Source organism: Staurois parvus, unplaced genomic scaffold (genome assembly GCF_062004578.1).
Source record: "Staurois parvus isolate SC_StPar_1 unplaced genomic scaffold, SC_StPar_1.0 ptg000246l, whole genome shotgun sequence".
NCBI classification, from domain to species: domain Eukaryota; kingdom Metazoa; phylum Chordata; class Amphibia; order Anura; family Ranidae; genus Staurois; species Staurois parvus.
The window spans coordinates 551,643-571,252 of NW_028318042.1; the positions used below are offsets into that span (position 1 = coordinate 551,643).

General features: G+C 44.6%; 1 protein-coding gene across 1 annotated transcript in view; it reads right to left on the minus strand.

Moving 5' to 3' along the window:
- The window catches only part of LOC149459813 (ATP-binding cassette sub-family B member 6-like), a 69,051-nt gene that overhangs the window by 47,732 nt on the left and 1,709 nt on the right, over positions 1 to 19,610 (minus strand). The window contains exons 2-4 of the mRNA XM_089680595.1: positions 14,381 to 14,922; positions 12,076 to 12,213; positions 3,657 to 3,840 (exon numbers count right to left, since the gene is read on the minus strand). Of these exons, the coding sequence (XP_089536721.1) occupies positions 3,657 to 3,840; positions 12,076 to 12,213; positions 14,381 to 14,899 (841 nt within the window). The 5' untranslated portion in view covers positions 14,900 to 14,922. The remainder of the gene's footprint in view (positions 1 to 3,656; positions 3,841 to 12,075; positions 12,214 to 14,380; positions 14,923 to 19,610) is intronic.

A 19,610-nucleotide genomic window follows, 5' to 3' on the forward strand; every position in this document is an offset into this window, starting at 1 on the left:
CACTGACACCAACAAGAGGGCACCATTCCTCCCACTGACACCAATGATGGGACACTATTCGTCCCACTGACACCAATGATGGGACACTATTGCTCCCACTGACACCAATGATGGGGCACTATTCCTTCCACTGATACCAATGATGGGGCACTATTCCTCCCACTGACACCAATGATGGGGCACTATTCCATGGGGCACTATTCCTCCCACTGACACCAATGATGGGGCACTATTCCTCCCACTGACACCAACAAGAGGGCACCATTCCTCCCACTGACACCAATGATGGGACACTATTCCTCCCACTGACACCAATGATGGGACACTATTGCTCCCACTGACACCAATGATGGGACACTATTCCTCCCACTGACACCAATGATGGGACACTATTGCTCCCACTGACACCAATTATGGGGCACTATTCCTTCCACTGATACCAATGATGGGGCACTATTCCTCCCACTGACACCAATGATGGGGCACTATTCCACCCACTGACACCAATGATGGGACACTATTCCATGGGGCACTATTCCTCCCACTGACACCAATGATGGGGCACTATTCCTCCCACTGATACCAATGATGGGGCAATATTCTTTCCACTGATACCAATGATGGGGCACTATTCCTCCCACTGACACCAATGATGGAGCACTATTCCTCCCACTGATACCAGTGATGGGACACTATTCCATGGGGCACTATTCCTCCCACTGACACCAATGATGGGGCACTATTCCTCCCACTGACACCAATGCTGGGGCACTATTCCTCCCACTGATACCAATGATGGGGCACTATTCCTCCCACTGACACCAATGATGGGGCACTATTCCTCCCACTGATACCAATGATGGGGCACTATTCCTCCCACTGACACCAATGATGGGGCACTATTCCTCCCACTGACACCAATGATGGGGCACTATTCCTCCCACTGATACCAATGATGGGGCACTATTCCTCCCACTGACACCAATGATGGGGCACTATTCCTCCCACTGACACCAATGATGAATGATCAAAGAGTGCTGTACAGCAGAGCAATGCGCTACGCTGTCATGCAGTGGTATGCATTTCTGTATGGTGCACTGCAATAAAATGCAGCATGTCTACATTTTATTGCGGCACCCTGCAGAACAGCTCTGAGGTGCATTGCAATGTGAATGAGACATACAGGAACATACATGTTTTCTGTGTGTCCATGCGTTAACCTGTGTTTTAACAGTGCGCTAAAATGAAGGTCAATGCACGGGACACAGCTGACGACATATCACTACACCGGCCTGTTGCCAGTGTCATGTGACCACTGTGACCAATCACAGCCGATCACAAGTCAATTGTATAAAATGGAAGGCTTCCTGTCATGCCATCCATTGTATATAATTGCGTTGTTACGTATGATTGGTCAAGGCAGTCACATGATACAGACAGGGCCAATCACAGCCCATCTGTATCATGTGATCAGCTTTGCCCAATCCCAGCTAATCACAACAAAAGACTGAATGAATCAGTTCCATTCAGTAACAATGTTTGCAAATATCAATGAAATACATCGGTATTAGCAATCATAATGTGTTAAAAAAAAAATCCTGATTACTTGCCCAGAGTAGTTCAGTGTTACTATGGTAACATTGTATTGCTTTGGTCACAGTGTGCTGAAAAATAAAATAGTAAAAAAAAAAAGAAAAAAGAAATCATGTAATAAAAAATAAAAAAATAAAATAAAAAAAAAAAAAATAGAAAAATTTGAAAAAAAACTCCCAATAAATTATTATTATTATTTTTATTATTTTCACCAAAGAAATGAAGCAGAATACATTTTGACCTAAATTTATGAAGAAATGTTATTTATTTGCAAAATTTCATAACAGAAGCGTTTTTTTTCAAAAGTTTCAGGTGTTTTTTGTTTTATTCAGCAAAAAATTAAAACACACAGCGGCAATTAAATACCACCAAAAGAAAGCTCTATTTGTGTGAAAAATTTTTTTTAAAAAATTTCATATGGGAACACTATTGCATGACCGCGCAATTGTCATTCAAAGTGTGACAGCGCTGAAAGCTGAAAATTGGCCTGGGCAGGAAAGGGGGTATAAGTGCCCTGTATTGAAGTGGTTACACAAATGTTTTACCTTTCATTTCTATTTTAACCCCTCGCCTACAGGGCACTTATACCCCCTTCCTGCCCAGGCCAATCTCCAGCTTTCAGCACTGTCACATTTTGAATGACAATTGTGCGGTCATGCTACACTGTACCCATATAAATTTTTGTATAATTTTTTTGACACAGATAGAGCTTTCTTTTGGTGGTATTTAATCACCTCGGGGTTTTTTATTTTTTGCTAAACAAACCAAAAACAACTGAAAATTTTGAAAAGAAAAATTTTTTTCTTAGTTTTTGTTATAAAATTTTGTAAATATGTGATTTTTCTCCTTGATGATGTGCGCTAATGAGGCTGCACTGATGGGCACTGATAGGTGGCACTGATGGGCACTGATGAGGAGGCACTGGTAGGTTGCACTGATGGGCACTGACAGGCATCACTGATGGGCACTGAAAAGCAGCACTCATATATGGCACTGATAGGCAGCACTGATAGACAGCACTGACTGGCACTGTTAGGTGGCAGTGACTGGCACTGTTAGGCTGCACTGATATGTAGCACTGACGGGCACTGTTAGGCGGCACTGATTGTAGAACTGATAGGAGGTACTGACTTGCATTGATAGGTGGCACTGACTGGCACTGACTGGCACTGAAAGGCAGCTCATCATTGATGTGCACTGGTAGGCACTGATATGTGGCATTGATGTGGCACTGATGGACACTGACAGGTGGCACTGCTGGGGCTACACTGATCATCAGGGTACAATGACCATCAGTGCCCTGATGATCAGTGTAGATGTCCCCTCTGAAGGATGCCGATTACCGGCTCTCCTCTCCTCTGTCAGAGTGACAGCTCGTGAGGAGAGAAATGCCGATAACCGGCTTTTCCCTATTTACATGCGATCAGCTGTGATTGGACACAGCTGATCACTTGACCGTGCCAACATCTTCGGCTCTTTCCATTGATCGGTGATCCGCTGTGTCCTAGGGACATAGCGCACCACCGATCGCCGCGCTGTGCGCTCCCAGAGCCGCGCACGCGCGTTCAGAGTGGGAGGACGTCATGTGACGTCCTACCAGAACAAGAGAACAGCCTTGCGCCCGTCATTTCCGTATATGGCGGGCGGGAGGCGGTTAAACTGAATGGGTTGTTATACAAGGTGAGGGTCACAAGGTGAGGACATCTACCGAAACAAAATGCAATAAAACTGACCAAAACACTGTAATCTGTACCGATAGATTCAGGGGCGGACTGACAACTCATTGGGCCCCCGGGCAATAGGGGATCATGGGGCCCCTGTGTCCTTGCCCAAACTCAAAAAAGCCTATGAAAAAGGTACCAGGGGCATCTCATGGGGCCCCCTACTGACCCCGGGCCCTCGAGCAGTGCCTGAGTTTCCAAATGGTCAGTCCTCCCCTGGATAGATTTTATTCTGTCATGTAAAATTCTGAAACTGTTAATTAAATCAGGTGATCCAAAAACTGATCCAAATCAATCGTGTTCACTTTTACAGAGAAAGTAAGGCTTGAAGCCCGGTCTCACCTATTTTCTTGTAATAGATGGGGACGAAGACATTGATAGCTCGTTCCAGACCCATCAACCCCATGCAGAGGAGAACCAGAAGCTGCAGAAACATACTCCCCCGCGGCCACATATACGGAACGAGGAGCCGCACCTTCTTCCAGAAATCCTGCCATGTCGACTGGTTCTGATCCCTCAAAAGAGGCTAAGAGAATAGAAAAAGGAGCAATAAATCTGTAAACAATATGCCTATGGAGGGGGATGACACCTCGGACAATCCAGCATGGAGAACATTCATGAAAAGAAACGTATTCTTGGCCGCTTTGCCGAAAAAACCCCCCCAAAAAAACCCTGCCCTCTGCCCCGCACCTTCTCTGTTTGGATGTTGTCAATCAGGGCAGCTCAGTGGCTAAATGGTTAGCACTTCTGCCTGGCACTACTCGGGTTGCAGGTTCAAATCCCAACCACAGCACCACCTGCCTGGAGTTTGCGTGTTCTCCCTGTGCCTGTGTGGGTTTCCTCCGGGTACTCCGGTTTCCTCCTACACTCCAAAGACATGCTGGTAGGTGAATTGGCTCCTGTCTAAATTGCCCCTAGTGTGTGTATGTATGAATGTGAGTTAGGGACCTTAGATTGTACGCCCCTTGAGGGTTAGGGACTGATGTGAATGTACAATATATATGTAAAGTGCTGAGTACATTGATGGTGCTATATAAGTACCTGTATTAAATAAATAAGAAAGAGACAGAGAGTCTGATGGGAAACAGATTCTGCAGTTTGTCTCTTATTAAGTGAAAACTTTTAGAGGGGTTTTCCTGGTATTCAACCCCAAAACAAAAAATTATTATACGGCAGCTTACCGATCCTTAGATGTGGTGGCTGCATTAGTCTTTTTTTTTTTTAGGTGTTTTCCCTTTATTTCACCTGGTGATCTGGCCAGTAAGCCTGTTATTTTTCAACACCATTTAACAGACCAAGCTGTCCAATAAAAGAGACAAACCATTTACCACTGACAGGGTTGATATAATGATCAGCTTTTATTTAATTTATGTAAAACCTTTATCCCAAAAGGAAAAACCTTTGCTGTGACTGCTTAACCCCTTCACGCCGGCGCCTCCCAGCCCTTTAAGAGTTTCAGAAGCCGGGAGACAGGGTGGGGTTTAGGGTCACATGATCGGGAAAGGTCCCAATCGAAAGAGGAGATCGGGACCTTTCCGTGAGTACCGGAGATGTGTGCGGGGAGCGCGCGCTCTCGGCACATATGTCCTTTTTTAATAGAATGCAAATGTGCGGCCGCTCGGCGTCTAGGCCCAGACTCCGGGAGGCCGCACATTTGCGTTCGGCCGGCATAAGTCCTCATGCACGCGGGACATTTTTACAGTGGATGTTTTTGGCTTTTGATGTATTTTTCTACAGCCAGCAAACCCCCCAACATAGTATTCTATTAGTGGGTTTCTAGGGGAGTTTTTTAGCTGTAAAAAAGCTCTAACACTAAAAAATGCGGCAAAAGCCGTAAAACGCTGCAAACCAGCGTTTGTGGACTTTAATTGACCATAAAAATATTAAAAAAAAACGGTAAAAAAAAAAAAAGGTAAAAACGCAGGAAAACGCTGCAGAAAAAAAAAACCACTTCAAGTCCAGACACTTCTATCCCCTTCCTGCCCAGGCCAATTTTCAGCTTTCAGCGCTGTCACACTTTGAATGACAATTGTGCGGTCATGCAACACTGTACTCATATGAATTTTTTAGCATTTTTTTGAGACAGATAAAACTTTATTTTGGTGGTATTTATTCACCATTGGGATTTTTATTTTTTTTTTTGCTATATAAATGAAAAAGTTAAAACATTTTGAAAAAAAGTGTTTTTCTTATAAAATGTTGCAAATGTATAATCTTTCTTCATAAATCTTGGCCAAGATTTATTCAGTTATCTTTTTAGTAAAAAAAAAACAAAAAAAACCCAAATTACTTTATAACCAAAAATTATAAAAAATTTTCTAAATTTTTTTTTACATTTTTATTTTACTTTTTTATATTACTATTTATGTTTTTTTTTTTTTTTTTAAATACTGTCACCCTAGCAGTACAGTGTCACCATAGTGACACTGTACTACTTGTGGGGGGTGATGAAGATTTTTTTTTTTTTTTTTTTTTACACAGATTGCTTTTACACCTATAAAGGCTGTAAAAGCAATCATTTATCCTTCTCTCTGGCTCCATTCTTGCAGATTTTGAGAAGTACTGTTAGAGTTGTGATTGGTCACAGCTTGTCACATGGTACAAGGCTGTTGTGAATAGCCCTGTACCATGTAATCTCTGTGATCATTCAAAGATTTCACTAGTAGTAAGCAATGAAGTCAGAAGTGACATCTTGTTTACTTCTATTCATGTGATCACTGATTGGCCAATCAGTGATCACATGATCCAGACCTCACACAGAGGTCCCGTACAACGATCGGTGAGCGCACACAAGCAGGGAGGACATTTATAAATGGCAACCCGCTCCTGCACTTCTCCCGTCCAGCCGTTTATATACATGGGCTGGATGGGAAGTGGTTAACGTGACTTTACACAACTAACGTTACCAGCGTTATCAAAACGTCCCGTGTGTATGGGGGCTTGCACTGCGAATCAATGCACTGATCATTAGTGCCATCTGTCAGTGCCTTCTCATCAGTGCAGCCTACACAGCTAACGTTACCAGCGTTCCTGCCAGGAAAACATTAATATGTAAGTTGGTGGTGGTAGGGTGCTTGGAATCTGGCTGTGTATGGCCTAAATAACAGGTGGAATTGCTGTAGCAGACAAACCCATCTTTACCTGTCAGCACATGTGCTGCAGAACAATTTGGGACATATACGTCTCAATGTGCAATAACCGCCAGAGCCAAATCCAATGATCTTTTACTGAAATCAAATCCCTGAAATATGACCTCTGTTGCCTGTCTTCGGAATATGGAATCAGCCTGACTGCACACATGTATATATGCCAAATAAGCAATTACAGAGCAAACATTACCATGTCCTATAGGCTCTCAGTATAGACAGGTCAGCCGGGTGCTACAGAGACGGCACAATAGCCGACCTTAGTCAGCAAACTGAGGCTGGAAAGTACAAATACATCCCTGGGAAACTGCAATCCTTCCTGAAAGCCAATCGGCAACACATTCAGGGAATGGCACATATATATTTTATGTGTGTATAATATATAGATATATATATAGATAGATATATATATAGATATATAAATACACACATACATATCAGGGTGGATAAAAATCAATTTTTTTTAATTTAAATTGGATTTTTTTAAATAAAATGCTTTTTGCGGAAAATATATTACCATCCAAAGGTTATTCCATCATGAAATAAAGATTAGTTTTTTAATTATGTAGAATAAGGCTGTATATGTTTAATGTTTTTGGTAAATAAATTCCATGAATCCATTCACAATGTCATGCTCTTTCAGAGGGTTTTGTATGATTATTGGGCAGTTTCTCTGCCTACAAGATATTATCACAGATGATTGGTTTACTTTTGCAGTTCTCAAAACTGAATTTGACTCAGCGGAGATCACATGCCTCTTCTTCACAGCAAAAATGTTATAACATGAACAGAGTTAAGAAAAAGACCTTCATCCTAACTTCTACAAACCTATGAATACAGAATCAACCCCTTCAGTGCGAAGTTTCAAGAAGTTCAGAGAATAGAATAGAAACAATATTTTTCTGATTGTTTGGAGTGGAATAGATCTGCACAAGAAGAAAGTGAAACTAAGTGTGAGGGGGAGGGGCTGACAGTCTAAGTTTCTTAAAATATATATATTTTGTTTAGCCAAATTAGTTACCAAACATGGATGTTTAAGCAAATCACATATGCTGGAATGTTATTGTTTCAGATGAATAAATCTATTTAAATTGTTATTATTAAGGTAATGATTATTTTTCTCCTTCCTAAGTACAACAGAAAAGTTGTCCAAATATGAATGATTAACCTATTAAACTGGGGATAAAAAAACTAATATGAAAAGTTGTTATTCTAAAAATCTTCATCTACTTGAATATTAAAGTTATACCAGCAAGAATTAGTCTTTATGTAGAAAACTAGGATTTAAATCAAGCCTTACTGACTAGTGATTTAAATTGTGATTCAAATCAGTTTGATTTAAATCAAATCCACCCTGATACACACACACACATATATATAATATATATATATATATACACACACACACACACACACACACACACACACACACACATACATACATACACACACATATATACACACACGCACAGTTGTGCTCATAGGTTTACATACCCTGGCAGAATTTATGATTTCTTAGCCATTTTTCAGAGAATATGCATGATAACAGAAAATTATTATTATACAGGATTTATATAGCACCAATGGTTTTCTCAGCGCTTTACATTATGGTGGGAAACAATACAGTAACAATACAGTTCGATACAAGAGGGATTTGAGGGCCTGATCCTTGGAGCTTACAATCTAGGAGGGCGGGGTGAATGGTACAGTCGGTAGTCACTGTGGGGGATGGAGTGGTTGGAAGAGTAGAGGATTCCAGAATTAGCAGAGGGCGGGATAGGCTTCCCTGAAGAGATAGGTTTTCATTGATCGTCGAAAGGCAAGTAGAGTAGGTGATAGTCTGATAGATTGGGGTAGGGAGTTCCAGAGGGTGATGCCCTGAAAAAGTCCTTGAGACAAGCATAGGAGAAGGAGATAAGGGAGCTAGAGAGTAAGAGGTCTTGCGAGGAGCGGAGTTTACAGTTTGGGTGATATTTAGAGATAAGATCGGTTATGTAAATTGGGGCAGTGTTGTGGATGGCTTTATATGTCATTGTTAGAGTTTTGAATTTAACCGTTGGGCAACTGGGAGCCAGTGGAGGGATTGGCAGAGAAGGGTGGAGGACACTGAGTGGAGGCCAGTGGAGGGATTGGCAGAGAGGGGTGGAGGACACTGAGTGGAGGCCAGTGGAGGGATTGGCAGAGAGGGGTGGAGAACACTGAGTGGAGGCCAGTGGAGGGATTGGCAGAGAGGGGTGGAGGACACTGAGTGGAGGCCAGTGGAGGGATTGGCAGAGAGGGGTGGAGGACACTGAGTGGAGGCCAGTGCAGGGATTGGCAGAGAGGGGTGGAGGACACTGAATGGAGGCCAGTGGAGGGATTGGCAGAGACGGGTAGAGGACACTGAATGGAGGCCAGTGGAGGGATTGGCAGGGAGGGATGGAGGACACTGAGTGGAGGCCAGTGGAGGGATTGGCAGAGAGGGGTGGAGGACACTGAATGGAGGCCAGTGGAAGGATTGGCAGAGAAGGGAGGCGGATACAGAACGGTTAGTGAGTCTGGCAGCAGCATTCATGATAGACTGGAGGGGGGATATTCTACGATGAGGTCAGCCAATGAGGAGGGAGTTACAGTAGTCGAAGGCGTGATATGACAAGGGAGTGAATAAGTTGCTTAGTGGTTTTCTTTTCTTTCACTCTTGGTTAGTGTTTGGCTGAAGCCATTTATTATCAATCAACTGTGTTTACTCCTTTTACATCAAAATGACAACAGAAACTACCCAAATGACCCTGAGCAAAAGTTTACATACCCTGGCGATTCTGGCCTGATAACATGCACACAAAGGGGTTTGAATGGCTGTTAAAGGTAACCATCCTCACCTCTGATCTGTTTGCTTGTAATTAGTGTGGGTGTATAAAAGGTCAATGAGTTTCTGGACTCCTGACAGCCCCTTGCATCTTTCATCCAGTGCTGCACTGATATGTCTGGATTCCGAGTCATGGGGAAAGCAAAAGAATTGTCAAAGGATCTGCGGGAAAAGGTAGTTGAACTATATAAAACAGGAAAGGGATATAAAAAGATATACAAGGAATTGGGAATGCCAATCAGCAGTGTTCAAACTTTAATTAAGAAGTGGAAAATGAGGGGTTCTGTTGAAACAGGTCAGGAAGACCAACTAAAATTTCAGCCAACTGCCAGGAAAATTGTTCAGGATGCAAAAAACCCCCCACAAATAACTTCAGGTGAAATACACGACTCTCTGCAAACATGTGGTGTGGCTGTTTGCACAATAAAGAGGCATTTGAAGAAAGATGGGCTGCATGGTCAAGTCACCAGAAGAAATCCATTACTACGCAAATGCCACAAAGTATCCCACTTACAATACGCCAAACAGCACAGAGACAAGCCTCAAACCTTATCGCACAAAGTCATTTGAAGTGATGAGACCAAAATTTGGCCACAACCATAAACGCTACATTTGGAGAGGAGTCAACAAGGCCTATGATGAAAGATACACCATTCCTACTGTGAAACACGGAGGTGGATCACTGATGTTTTGGGGATGTGTGAGCTACAAAGGCACAGGAAATTTGGTCAAAATTGATGGCAAGATCCCTTCTTTATGCAGCTCTGAACAGACGCTCATCGCATACTTCTCTTTTATATGTTGTTCAGTGGGAGCGAGATCTGGGAGTGGCTGTGGATCTGGAGGACTGGAATAAGGCCTGGTCATTCATAGCTAAATTTAATACAACCACACTGGAGGCAGCCTATAAGGTATTGTTTCGGTGGTATTGGGTTCCGGCTCGGTTGGCCCAGGCTAACCCTGCCTGTAGTGATCAATGTTTTCGGGGTTGTGGCCATCGTGGAGATGTCTTGCATATCTGGTGGTCATGCCGGAGACTGTTTCGCTTTTGGTCTCGTGTGTTTGGCCTCTTTTTCACCTTGTTCCATCTCTCCATACGCCGGGATGCTCGGTATGCTTTGCTTCATTGCCCCATACCGGGCCTCTTGGCTCACCAGCAGAAGTTGGCTTCTTATTTGTTTCTATCGGCCACTAGAACAATTGCTCAGGCCTGGAAGAGCCCGTTTGTCCCTCTTCAGGGGGTGCGGGACCGTATGACTACTATGATGCTCAACGAACAGATGTCCAGTATATGCAACGACTCCCAACGTAAATTTTTGAAAATATGGGAGCCGTGGTTGCAATATGCCTTTCCCACACTCCCCCCGGCTAGTCTGGGAATGTAATAGCATTCGATACTGGCGCTCTTGGACCCCTGCTTTTTGACCCACCCTTTTTTGTTTCCCCTTTCTCTCTCTCTCTGTTTTTGGTGTGACTGGACAGCTGCCTTTAGTTGTTAGAGTCAGTTGCATTAATGTTTTGTACCTTATGTGCCATTGATAGCCCCTGCGTGGGCGTACCTTTTGCCCTGTTGGCGTTAGAGCACTGTTTTTCTTTTTTTTTTTATTTTGCATTTTGTTTTTCTGTGCAATTGATAGCCCCTGTGTGGGCGTGTTTTATTGCCTCTGTTTTATAATGTTTAAAAATTGATAAAAACCATTGGAATAAAAATTCCAAAAATGATGGCAAGATGAATGCAGTATGTTATCAAAAAATATTGGAGGAAAATTTGCATTCATCAGCCCGGAAGCTACACTTGGGACGTACTTGGACATTCCAACATGACAATGATCCAAAATACAAGGCCAAGTCGACTTGTCATTGGCTACAGCAGAACAAAGTGAAGGTTCTGGAGTGGCCATCTCAGTCTCCTGACCTCAATATAATTTGGAGAGATCTCAAACGTGCAGTTCATGCAAGACAGCCCAAGAATTTACAGGAACCGGAGGCTTTTTGCCAAAAAGAATGGGCAGCTTTACCATCTGAGAAGATAAAGAGCTTCATCCACAAATATCACAAAAGACTTCAAGCTGTCATTGATGTTAAGGGGGGCAATACACAGTATTAAGAACTGGGGTATGTAAAGTTTTGATCAGGGTCATTTGGGTAGTTTCTGTTGTCATTATGATTTAAAAGGAGTAAACACAGTTGATTGATAATAAATGGCTTCAGCCAAACACTAACCATGAGTGAAAGAAAAACTTTTGTGTTATCATTCATTTTCTCTGAAAAATGGCCAATAAATCATAAATTCTGCCAGGGTATGTAAACCTACGAACGCACGCACGCACGCACGCACGCACACACACACACACACACACACACGGTGCCCCTGCCGGCCCCATTCACAACAATGACAGGTCGCCAGCAGCCGTGGCTAGTTCTGGCTCTCTGTACAGCTAACGATTACCTGTGGTGGTCACTGCTGGCCGCACTTTTGTGCGTGTCCAGCAGCAATCACTGCAGATAATCACTGGCTGTGAGAAGAGACACAAATGGCTGCAGCTGCTGGCGACCTGTCATTATGGTGAATGGGGCTGGCAGGGGCACCTTGCTGCTGAGAGCTGCAGCAGGAACTGCTGCCACAATTCTCACTGGCCTTAATAGCCGGTGTGAATGTAGCCTAAAGACATTTTTAAAAAAATATTTTTTCAGCACTGAAAGAAAAAGAAAAAAAAAACAGAAAAGAAGAGTATGCATTCTCTTTAGGATTGAGAACACTTCCTCTCACCTGTGTATTCTCAACGTCTCTCTCATCTTCATTGATGAGGATGATGTAGGGTTTGCGTGGCCGGCCAGGGGCGAGAATTCCCAGCGTGAAGAGGAAGAGCGTGCAGATGTAGCGCAAAGTCCACAGAGCAAACTGAACCTGTATGGACAACATCAGTTAGAAACAACATTTATACCACATTAAACACAAACCCCCCACGGGGCACTTTGGAATGAGGCCATGATGGCAGGTAAAGACATGAGATCTCTTGAAACGCATCAAAAATTAATTTCAAAACAATACTTTCTGTAACTGTCAATTATAACATCTACATCATGGACTTTCACTTTAAAGTGGCACTAAAATAATCAATTTAAAGAGTAACTCCACTTTTGACAAGAAAAAGGGTGGAAGGAGGGGTAGAATGAAGGAAGGGGTGGAAAGAAGGAAGGCAGGGTGGAGCGAAGGACAGAAGGGATGGGGGGTGGAAGGAAGGAAGGGAGGGGTGGGTAGAAGGAAGGGAGGGAGGGGTGGATAGAAGGAAGGGAGGGAGGAAGGGAGGGAGGAAGGAAGGGAGGAAGGAAGGAAGGGAGGGAGGGAGGGGTGGATAGAAGAGAGGGAGGGAGGGAGGGAGGGGTGGATAGAAGGGAGGGAGGGGTGGATAGAAGGGAGGGAGGGAGGGGTGGATAGAAGGGAGGGAGGGAGGGGTGGATAGAAGGGAGGGAGGGAGGGGTGGATAGAAGGGAGGGAGGGAGGGGTGGATAGAAGGGAAGGAGGGAGGGGTGGATAGAAGGGAAGGAGGGAGGGGTGGATAGAAGGGAAGGAGGGAGGGGTGGATAGAAGGGAGGGAGGGAGGGGTGGATAGAAGGGAGGGAGGGAGGGGTGGATAGAAGGAAGGTAGGGAGGGGTGGATAGAAGGAAGGTAGGGAGGGGTGGATAGAAGGAAGGGAGGGAGGGGTGGAAGGAAGGGAGGAAAGGGTGGGTGGAAGGAAGGAAGAATAGGAAGAAAGGAGGGTGGAAGGAAGGAAGGGAAGGGGGGTTGGAAGGAAGGAAGAGGTGGAAGGAAAGAAAGGAGGATGGAAGGAAGGAAGGAAAAGGTGAGTGAAAGGAAGGGAGGGTAGAAAGAAGGAAGGGAGGGGTGGGTGGTAGGAAGGAATCTTTTTTTCAGCCGATGGCCAGCTTCCTAATGAAAGTGGTCCTAGTGGCTCATTAGCCACTTAATCACTTTCCATAGCAGCGGGAGGAGATTACAAGGATGTTCACATTCCTTGTAATAGAAATAGAAGTGATCAAAATAAATAAATAAATGAGACAGTGGAAAAAGAAAAAAGAAAAAAAAAGAAAAAAAATGTAAAGCACCCATCCCTTCTTGCTCGAGCACACAAGTGAACACATACGTAAATCGCACACATATGTAAACGGTGTTCGCAGCACACATGTGAGGCATCGCCGCAAACTTTAGAGCAAGAGCAATAATTCTAGTGCTGGACCTCCTCTGTAACTCTAAATAGGTATTCTGTAAAAAATTTTAAAGGGTCACCTATGGAGATTTTTAAGTACCGTAGCTTGTCACCATTCCACGAGCGTGCGCAATTTTAAAGCATGACATGTTAGGCATCAATTAGTGATCTTTTGCTTTGAAAGGTAAAGAAGAGATTTGGGGTCTTTTTGACCCCAGATCTTTTTTTAAAGAGGACTGGTGATGCCTATTTATATTACAAGGGATGTTTACATTCCTTGTAGTAGGAATAGAAGTGATCAAAATAAATAAATGAATAAATAAATAAAGAGACAGTGTAAAAATAAAATAAATTCTAGTGCTAGACCTCCTCTGTAACTTTAAATCGGTAATCTGTAAAAAGTGTTAATTGGTCACCTATGCAGATTTTTAAGTACCGTAGTTTGTCCCCATTCCACGAGCGTGCGCAATTTTAAAGCACGACATGTTGGGTATCAATTTACTCACCGGAACAACCTCTTTCATATTTTAAAAACAAAAAATTGGTGTTTATATTGTGTTTTGTTTTTTTATGAGTCATTTATATTTATTTTTTTCCCAAAAAACTGCGTTCAAAAAACCGCTGTGCAAATACCATGTGAAAAAATTTGAAACAATTGCAATTTCCTTGTCTGGGGTCTTTGCTTTAAAATATATAACGTTTGGGTGTTATAAGTAATTTTCTAGCAAAAAATACTAATTTAAACTTGTAAACAAAACGTCCCAGAAAATGCTTGGCCTTCAAGTGGTTAATTACTACTTTTATGACTTTCTCACCACTATTATTTATTCTCCCAATTTTTTTATAGAAAATAAAGGAATTCTTACTTTCTGGTCAGCAGTGTTCATGGACTTCCACCACCAGTGCGGGCTCTGCCAAGATATGAATGCCAAGTTCTCAGCGGCAAACGCCAGGGCCCACAACAGCAGGAGAACAACACCGTGGCCCCTGCTCCTCTCTCGCTCCAGGGCCCTCGTCCGCTCCAAGTGAAGGAGCCAAATGCTGAAAGCCCAGGCGCCTGCATAGAGACAGCCGTGCACAATCATGTACCCATACAGGTCACTGCCACCCGCGGCCTGCCAGATCAGACCTCCCAGAGCCTGTAGGATCAGCACCACGGACAGCGCCAGCTGCAGGCGGTACAGGCGAGACTTGGGGATGTACTTGGGCTCCATCGTCCGGCTGTGCGTGACATAGCAGGCCGACTGCACCGTTCCCAGGAGGATAGAAAAGCTGAGCAACACTGACGGGACCAGAGTGAAATAAAAGCATGGCGAGAGGCCGCTGTCCAGCCAAGCCTGGGACACACTGCCATTTTGCTCGCAGTAGCTCTGCAGCACCACCATTCTGTCAAATCACAGTACTGCACCTGTGGGGGGGAAAAAAAGACAGCATTAGTACATTCTGTAAAATAGGTTTTTACTTACAACAGAATTCAGGAACCAGTCAGTCTGGGAGTGAGCAGAAGGTGTCATGGCTGAGTCTAAGAAATTACAGTTTTAACCACTTGCCCCCTAGAGGATTTACCCCCCCCCCCCTCTCCTGACCAGGCCATTTATTGTGATATGGCGCAGTGTGACTTTGACAATTGCGGGGTCATGCAACGCTGCACCCAAACAAAATTTACGTCCTCCCCCCCCACAAATAGAGCTTTCTTTTGCTGGTACTTGATTGCCTGTGTAGTTTTTATTTTTTCGTCCTTTCCCCCCCCCCCACAAATACAGCTTTCTTTTGGTGGTATTTGATCGCCTGTGCGGTTTTAATTTTTTTGCGCTATAAACAAAAACATTTGGAACAAAAAACAACCTATATTTTTGACTTTTTGCTATTAAACATGTCCAGTAAAAAAATGTAAAAATTAAAATTCCGTCACAAATTTAGGCCAAAATGTATTCTGTGACACGTCTTTGCTAAAAAAAAAATCAAAATACGTGTAAATTAATTGGTTTACGTGAAAGTTATAGTGTTTACACTACTGGATACTATACTGGATTAATTTTTTTTTTTTTTTACTAGTAAGGGCGGCGATCAGCGACTTATAGCAGGACTGTGGCGGGCATTCTAATACTGGGGGGGGAAACTGACTGTCAGTCACTGATATCCTCAGTGACACCGATACAGTGATCAGTGGTAATAAAAAGCACCGACACTGTACTAACGGCACTGGGCAGGAAGGGGTTAACATCGGGGGCAATCAAAGAGTTAACTGTGTGCTGTGCTGTTTTACTATGTGTGCGTTTCCCTCTAAGCACACTGCTTTGTATGGCTGTGCTATGCAGAGCCGTACAAAGCAGCGTGCAGGAGCTGACAGTGGAGAGATCTGTATTGTTTACATACAAGTCTCTCCCCCATCGGTAATACTCGGAGATCGCCGGGTGCCAGCAGAGAATCCCAGGACCCAGTGATTAACGTCTGAGGATGCAAATGGCGGTGCAGGTAGGGCGTGCGTGAGCCCCCTACCCGGAACTGCTATGTCATGCTGCCCTGTAGCAGTATTTCTACTACAGGACGGCGCAGAAGCTGTTAAGGTGTGACATGTTAGTTATCTATTTACTCGGTGCAATCTCATATTTTAAGAAAGAGTTGGGTATCATTTTGTGTTTTCTGTATGCGCCCTAAAATGAACCACTAATATGTGCAACATTAACAATTGGAAGGAACAAGATACTCTCCAGGGTCTTTGCATTCACAAAATATATCACGTTTGGGGGTTTTCACTAATCTTCAGGCCTAAATACTTTTTTTTAAACTTGTGCAAAAAAACAAAGCAAAAAGAAAACAGCTCTGGTAGTGAAAGGGCTAAAACTAGCACCGCCATCCTACAACCAGGGGCGGACTGACCATTTGGAAACTCGGGCACTGCCCGAGGGCCCGGGGTCAGTAGGGGGCCCAATGAGATGCCCCTGGTACCTTTTTCATAGGCTTTTTTTGAGTTTGGGCAAGGACACATGATCCCCTATTGCCCGGGGGCCCCATGAGTTGTCAGTCCGCCCCTGCCTACAACTGCGTTTTCTGACTAGTTCACTAGAACCTACCATTATATGTCCAGCAGGTGCAGTCAGTTGTATCCTAAATACTCAACAAGAACGGTGTGGAGTTTGTATTGGTTACTAAACAGAGGTGGAAACCTGACCAGGTAGGTAGACGTCCCCCACGCTTTTATATTTTGTTCAGCAACTTTGATGAACCTTTTTCCCAAAGTATCCCAAGGGCTTGTTTATGCTTGTGTTAAGCCCTCTGAAGAGTGATCCACAGTGGATCGCTTTTCAGAGGGTGTTTGGCAGGTGGTGAGGAGATGTTAAGTTACCGCCACATTACCTGTTTCAACTTCTAAAAGTCCACACTACTGTGTATGGCCGCATCGCAGCCTCATTTCGTTGATAGGGTTGCATTCGGCCGGCCACACGCATTAGGAGATTTCATACTTGTGGTCGCAAACGCCGCAGGGAACCCAGAGTACTGTAAACCTAGCCTGTATTTAGCTAGAATCAAAAATGGAAAAAGGTAGAAGGAGGACAGGGGGCACCTCCAGGCTAGTGTTAGATGTATTTTTAATTTTTTTTATTTCAGGTACTTATATAGCGCCATCAATTTACACAGCACTTTACATATATATTGTACATTCCCATCAGTCCCTAACCCTCAAGGGGGGTACAATCTAAGGTCCCTAACTCACATTCATACATACACATACTAGGGACAATTTAGACAGGAGCCAATTCATCTACCAGCATGTCTTTGGAGTGTGGGAGGAAACCGGAGTACCTGGAGGAAACCCACGCAGGCACTGGGAGAACATGCAAACTCCAGGCAGATGGTGACATGGCTGGGATCAGCTCATATCTGTCTGCTGAATGACCCCCCTTTAGGCAGATGGCAGATTTCCAGCCACTCAGTAACGTTGGCCAATATTCCGATGGGAGATTAGGAATGGAACGCAGGAATCACATTTGTACGTGAACAGCTGAGACCAGAGGAGAGTACAATGAATGACAGGCTGACAGCGGGCACTTCTGTCCACACAGAGCCAGGGGTGGACTGACAACTCATGGGGCCCCCGGGGAATAGGGGATCATGGGGCCCCTGTGTCCTTGCCCAAACTCAAAAAAAACCTATGAAAAAGGTACCAGGGGCATCTCATAGGGCCCCCTACTGACCCCGGGCCCTTGGACAGTGCCCGAGTTTCCAAATGGTCAGTCCGCCCCTGGATGGAGCTATTATCTGCAGTTTGGGGCAGAGAATTGGTCCCGGGTGCATCTATAGGTTCACATACCTCTGTGATTTCTGCCGCAGGAATCCAATGTCGCTGCGAATTTACAGCCTTACTAAACCCACCAGCAATTATTAGCTGATAGTAATGAAGTTCAGAGAGCCAATCCCTATCATAGGGACTCATTTACACTTGCAGTTGGGGGGGGGGCGGTAATAACAGGCGCTTAAAATGACAGGAAACTAGTTTTTGGACTTTTATTCACAGGTAAGCTTATAATAAAGCTGACCTGTAGGTGAATGAATATGTCATCGTGCACCATTCAGGAGATATTCCATCGAGCAGCAGCCGTTACGTCACCGGTGCATACGCTCTGAAAGAATGACATACCCGTGCCGTGCCCTGGGCTCCCACGCACCATGTGCAGAAGTGACATTATCGTGGCTCAGACAGTAAAACGGCCTGAGAACCTGGAAGGAAAACTGAAGATGGAAGCGGTGACAGCGCACCAATGGGGGGCTTCGTTTTAAGGTAGGTTTTTTATCATGTGTTGTATGCGATGGGTACTGACAGATAGGATATCACCTTGCAGTGTGAGAACATCTTTCTTTTTTAAAGTGATACTAAACCCCGGACCCTGCATTCACTATATCCGGTCTCCCGGGCCCTGCATTCACTATATCTGGTCTCCCCAGACCCTGCATTCACTATATCTGGTCTCCCCGGACCCTGCATTCACTATATCTGGTCTCCCCGGACCCTGCATTCACTATATCTGGTCTCCCCGGACCCTGCATTCACTATATCCGCTCTCCCCGGACCCTGCATTCACTATATCCGCTCTCCCCGGACCCTGCATTCACTATATCCGCTCTCCCCGGACCCTGCATTCATTATATCCGGTCTCCCCCCGGACCCTGCATTCACTATATCCGGTCTCCCCAGACCCTGCATTCACTATATCTGGTCTCCCCGGACCCTGCATTCACTATATCTGGTCTCCCCGGACCCTGCATTCACTATATCTGGTCTCCCCAGACCCTGCATTCACTATATCCGGTCTCCCCAGACCCTGCATTCACTATATCCGGTCTCCCCGGTCCCCGCATTCACTATATCCGGTCTCCCCGGACCCTGCATTCACTATATCCGGTCTCCCCGAACTCTGCATTCACTATATCTGGTCTCCCCGGACCCTGCATTCACTATATCCGGTCTCCCCGGACCCCGCATTCACTATATCCGGTCTCCCTGGACCCTGCATTCACTATATCCGGTCTCCCCGGACCCTGCATTCACTATATCCGGTCTCCCTGGACCCTGCATTCACTATATCTGGTCTCCCTGGACCCTGCATTCACTAAATCTGGTCTCCCCGGACGCTGCATTCACTATATCCGGTCTCCCCAGACCCCGCATTCACTATATCTGGTCTTCCCGGACCCTGCAGTCACTATATCTGGTCTCCCCGGACCCTGCATTCACTATATCCTCTCCCACAGTACACAGAACATGGAAATGCAATTATTTAAATAAATATAAACTGCTAAATACCTTTTCTCATCAGCAGTATATAGCAGTCTTGTGACTTCTATCAGTGTCCAGCAGAGCACTGGTTAAAGCTTGTAGGAGTTTTCAGTCTGGTCTAGGAGGATGCAGAACCCCTGAGCCTCTGTCTGGACAATGCTGATTGGCCATGTGCTGATCACATGCACTCTCCCAAAAAAAAAAAAAACCTCTCTAGCAATACACACCAAAATGAGCATGTGTATGTGACTACGGATTCAGTCTGTATCAGGTGGTCATTTCAACAAGAGGAAGGAAAGAGAACACAGGATCAACCATCC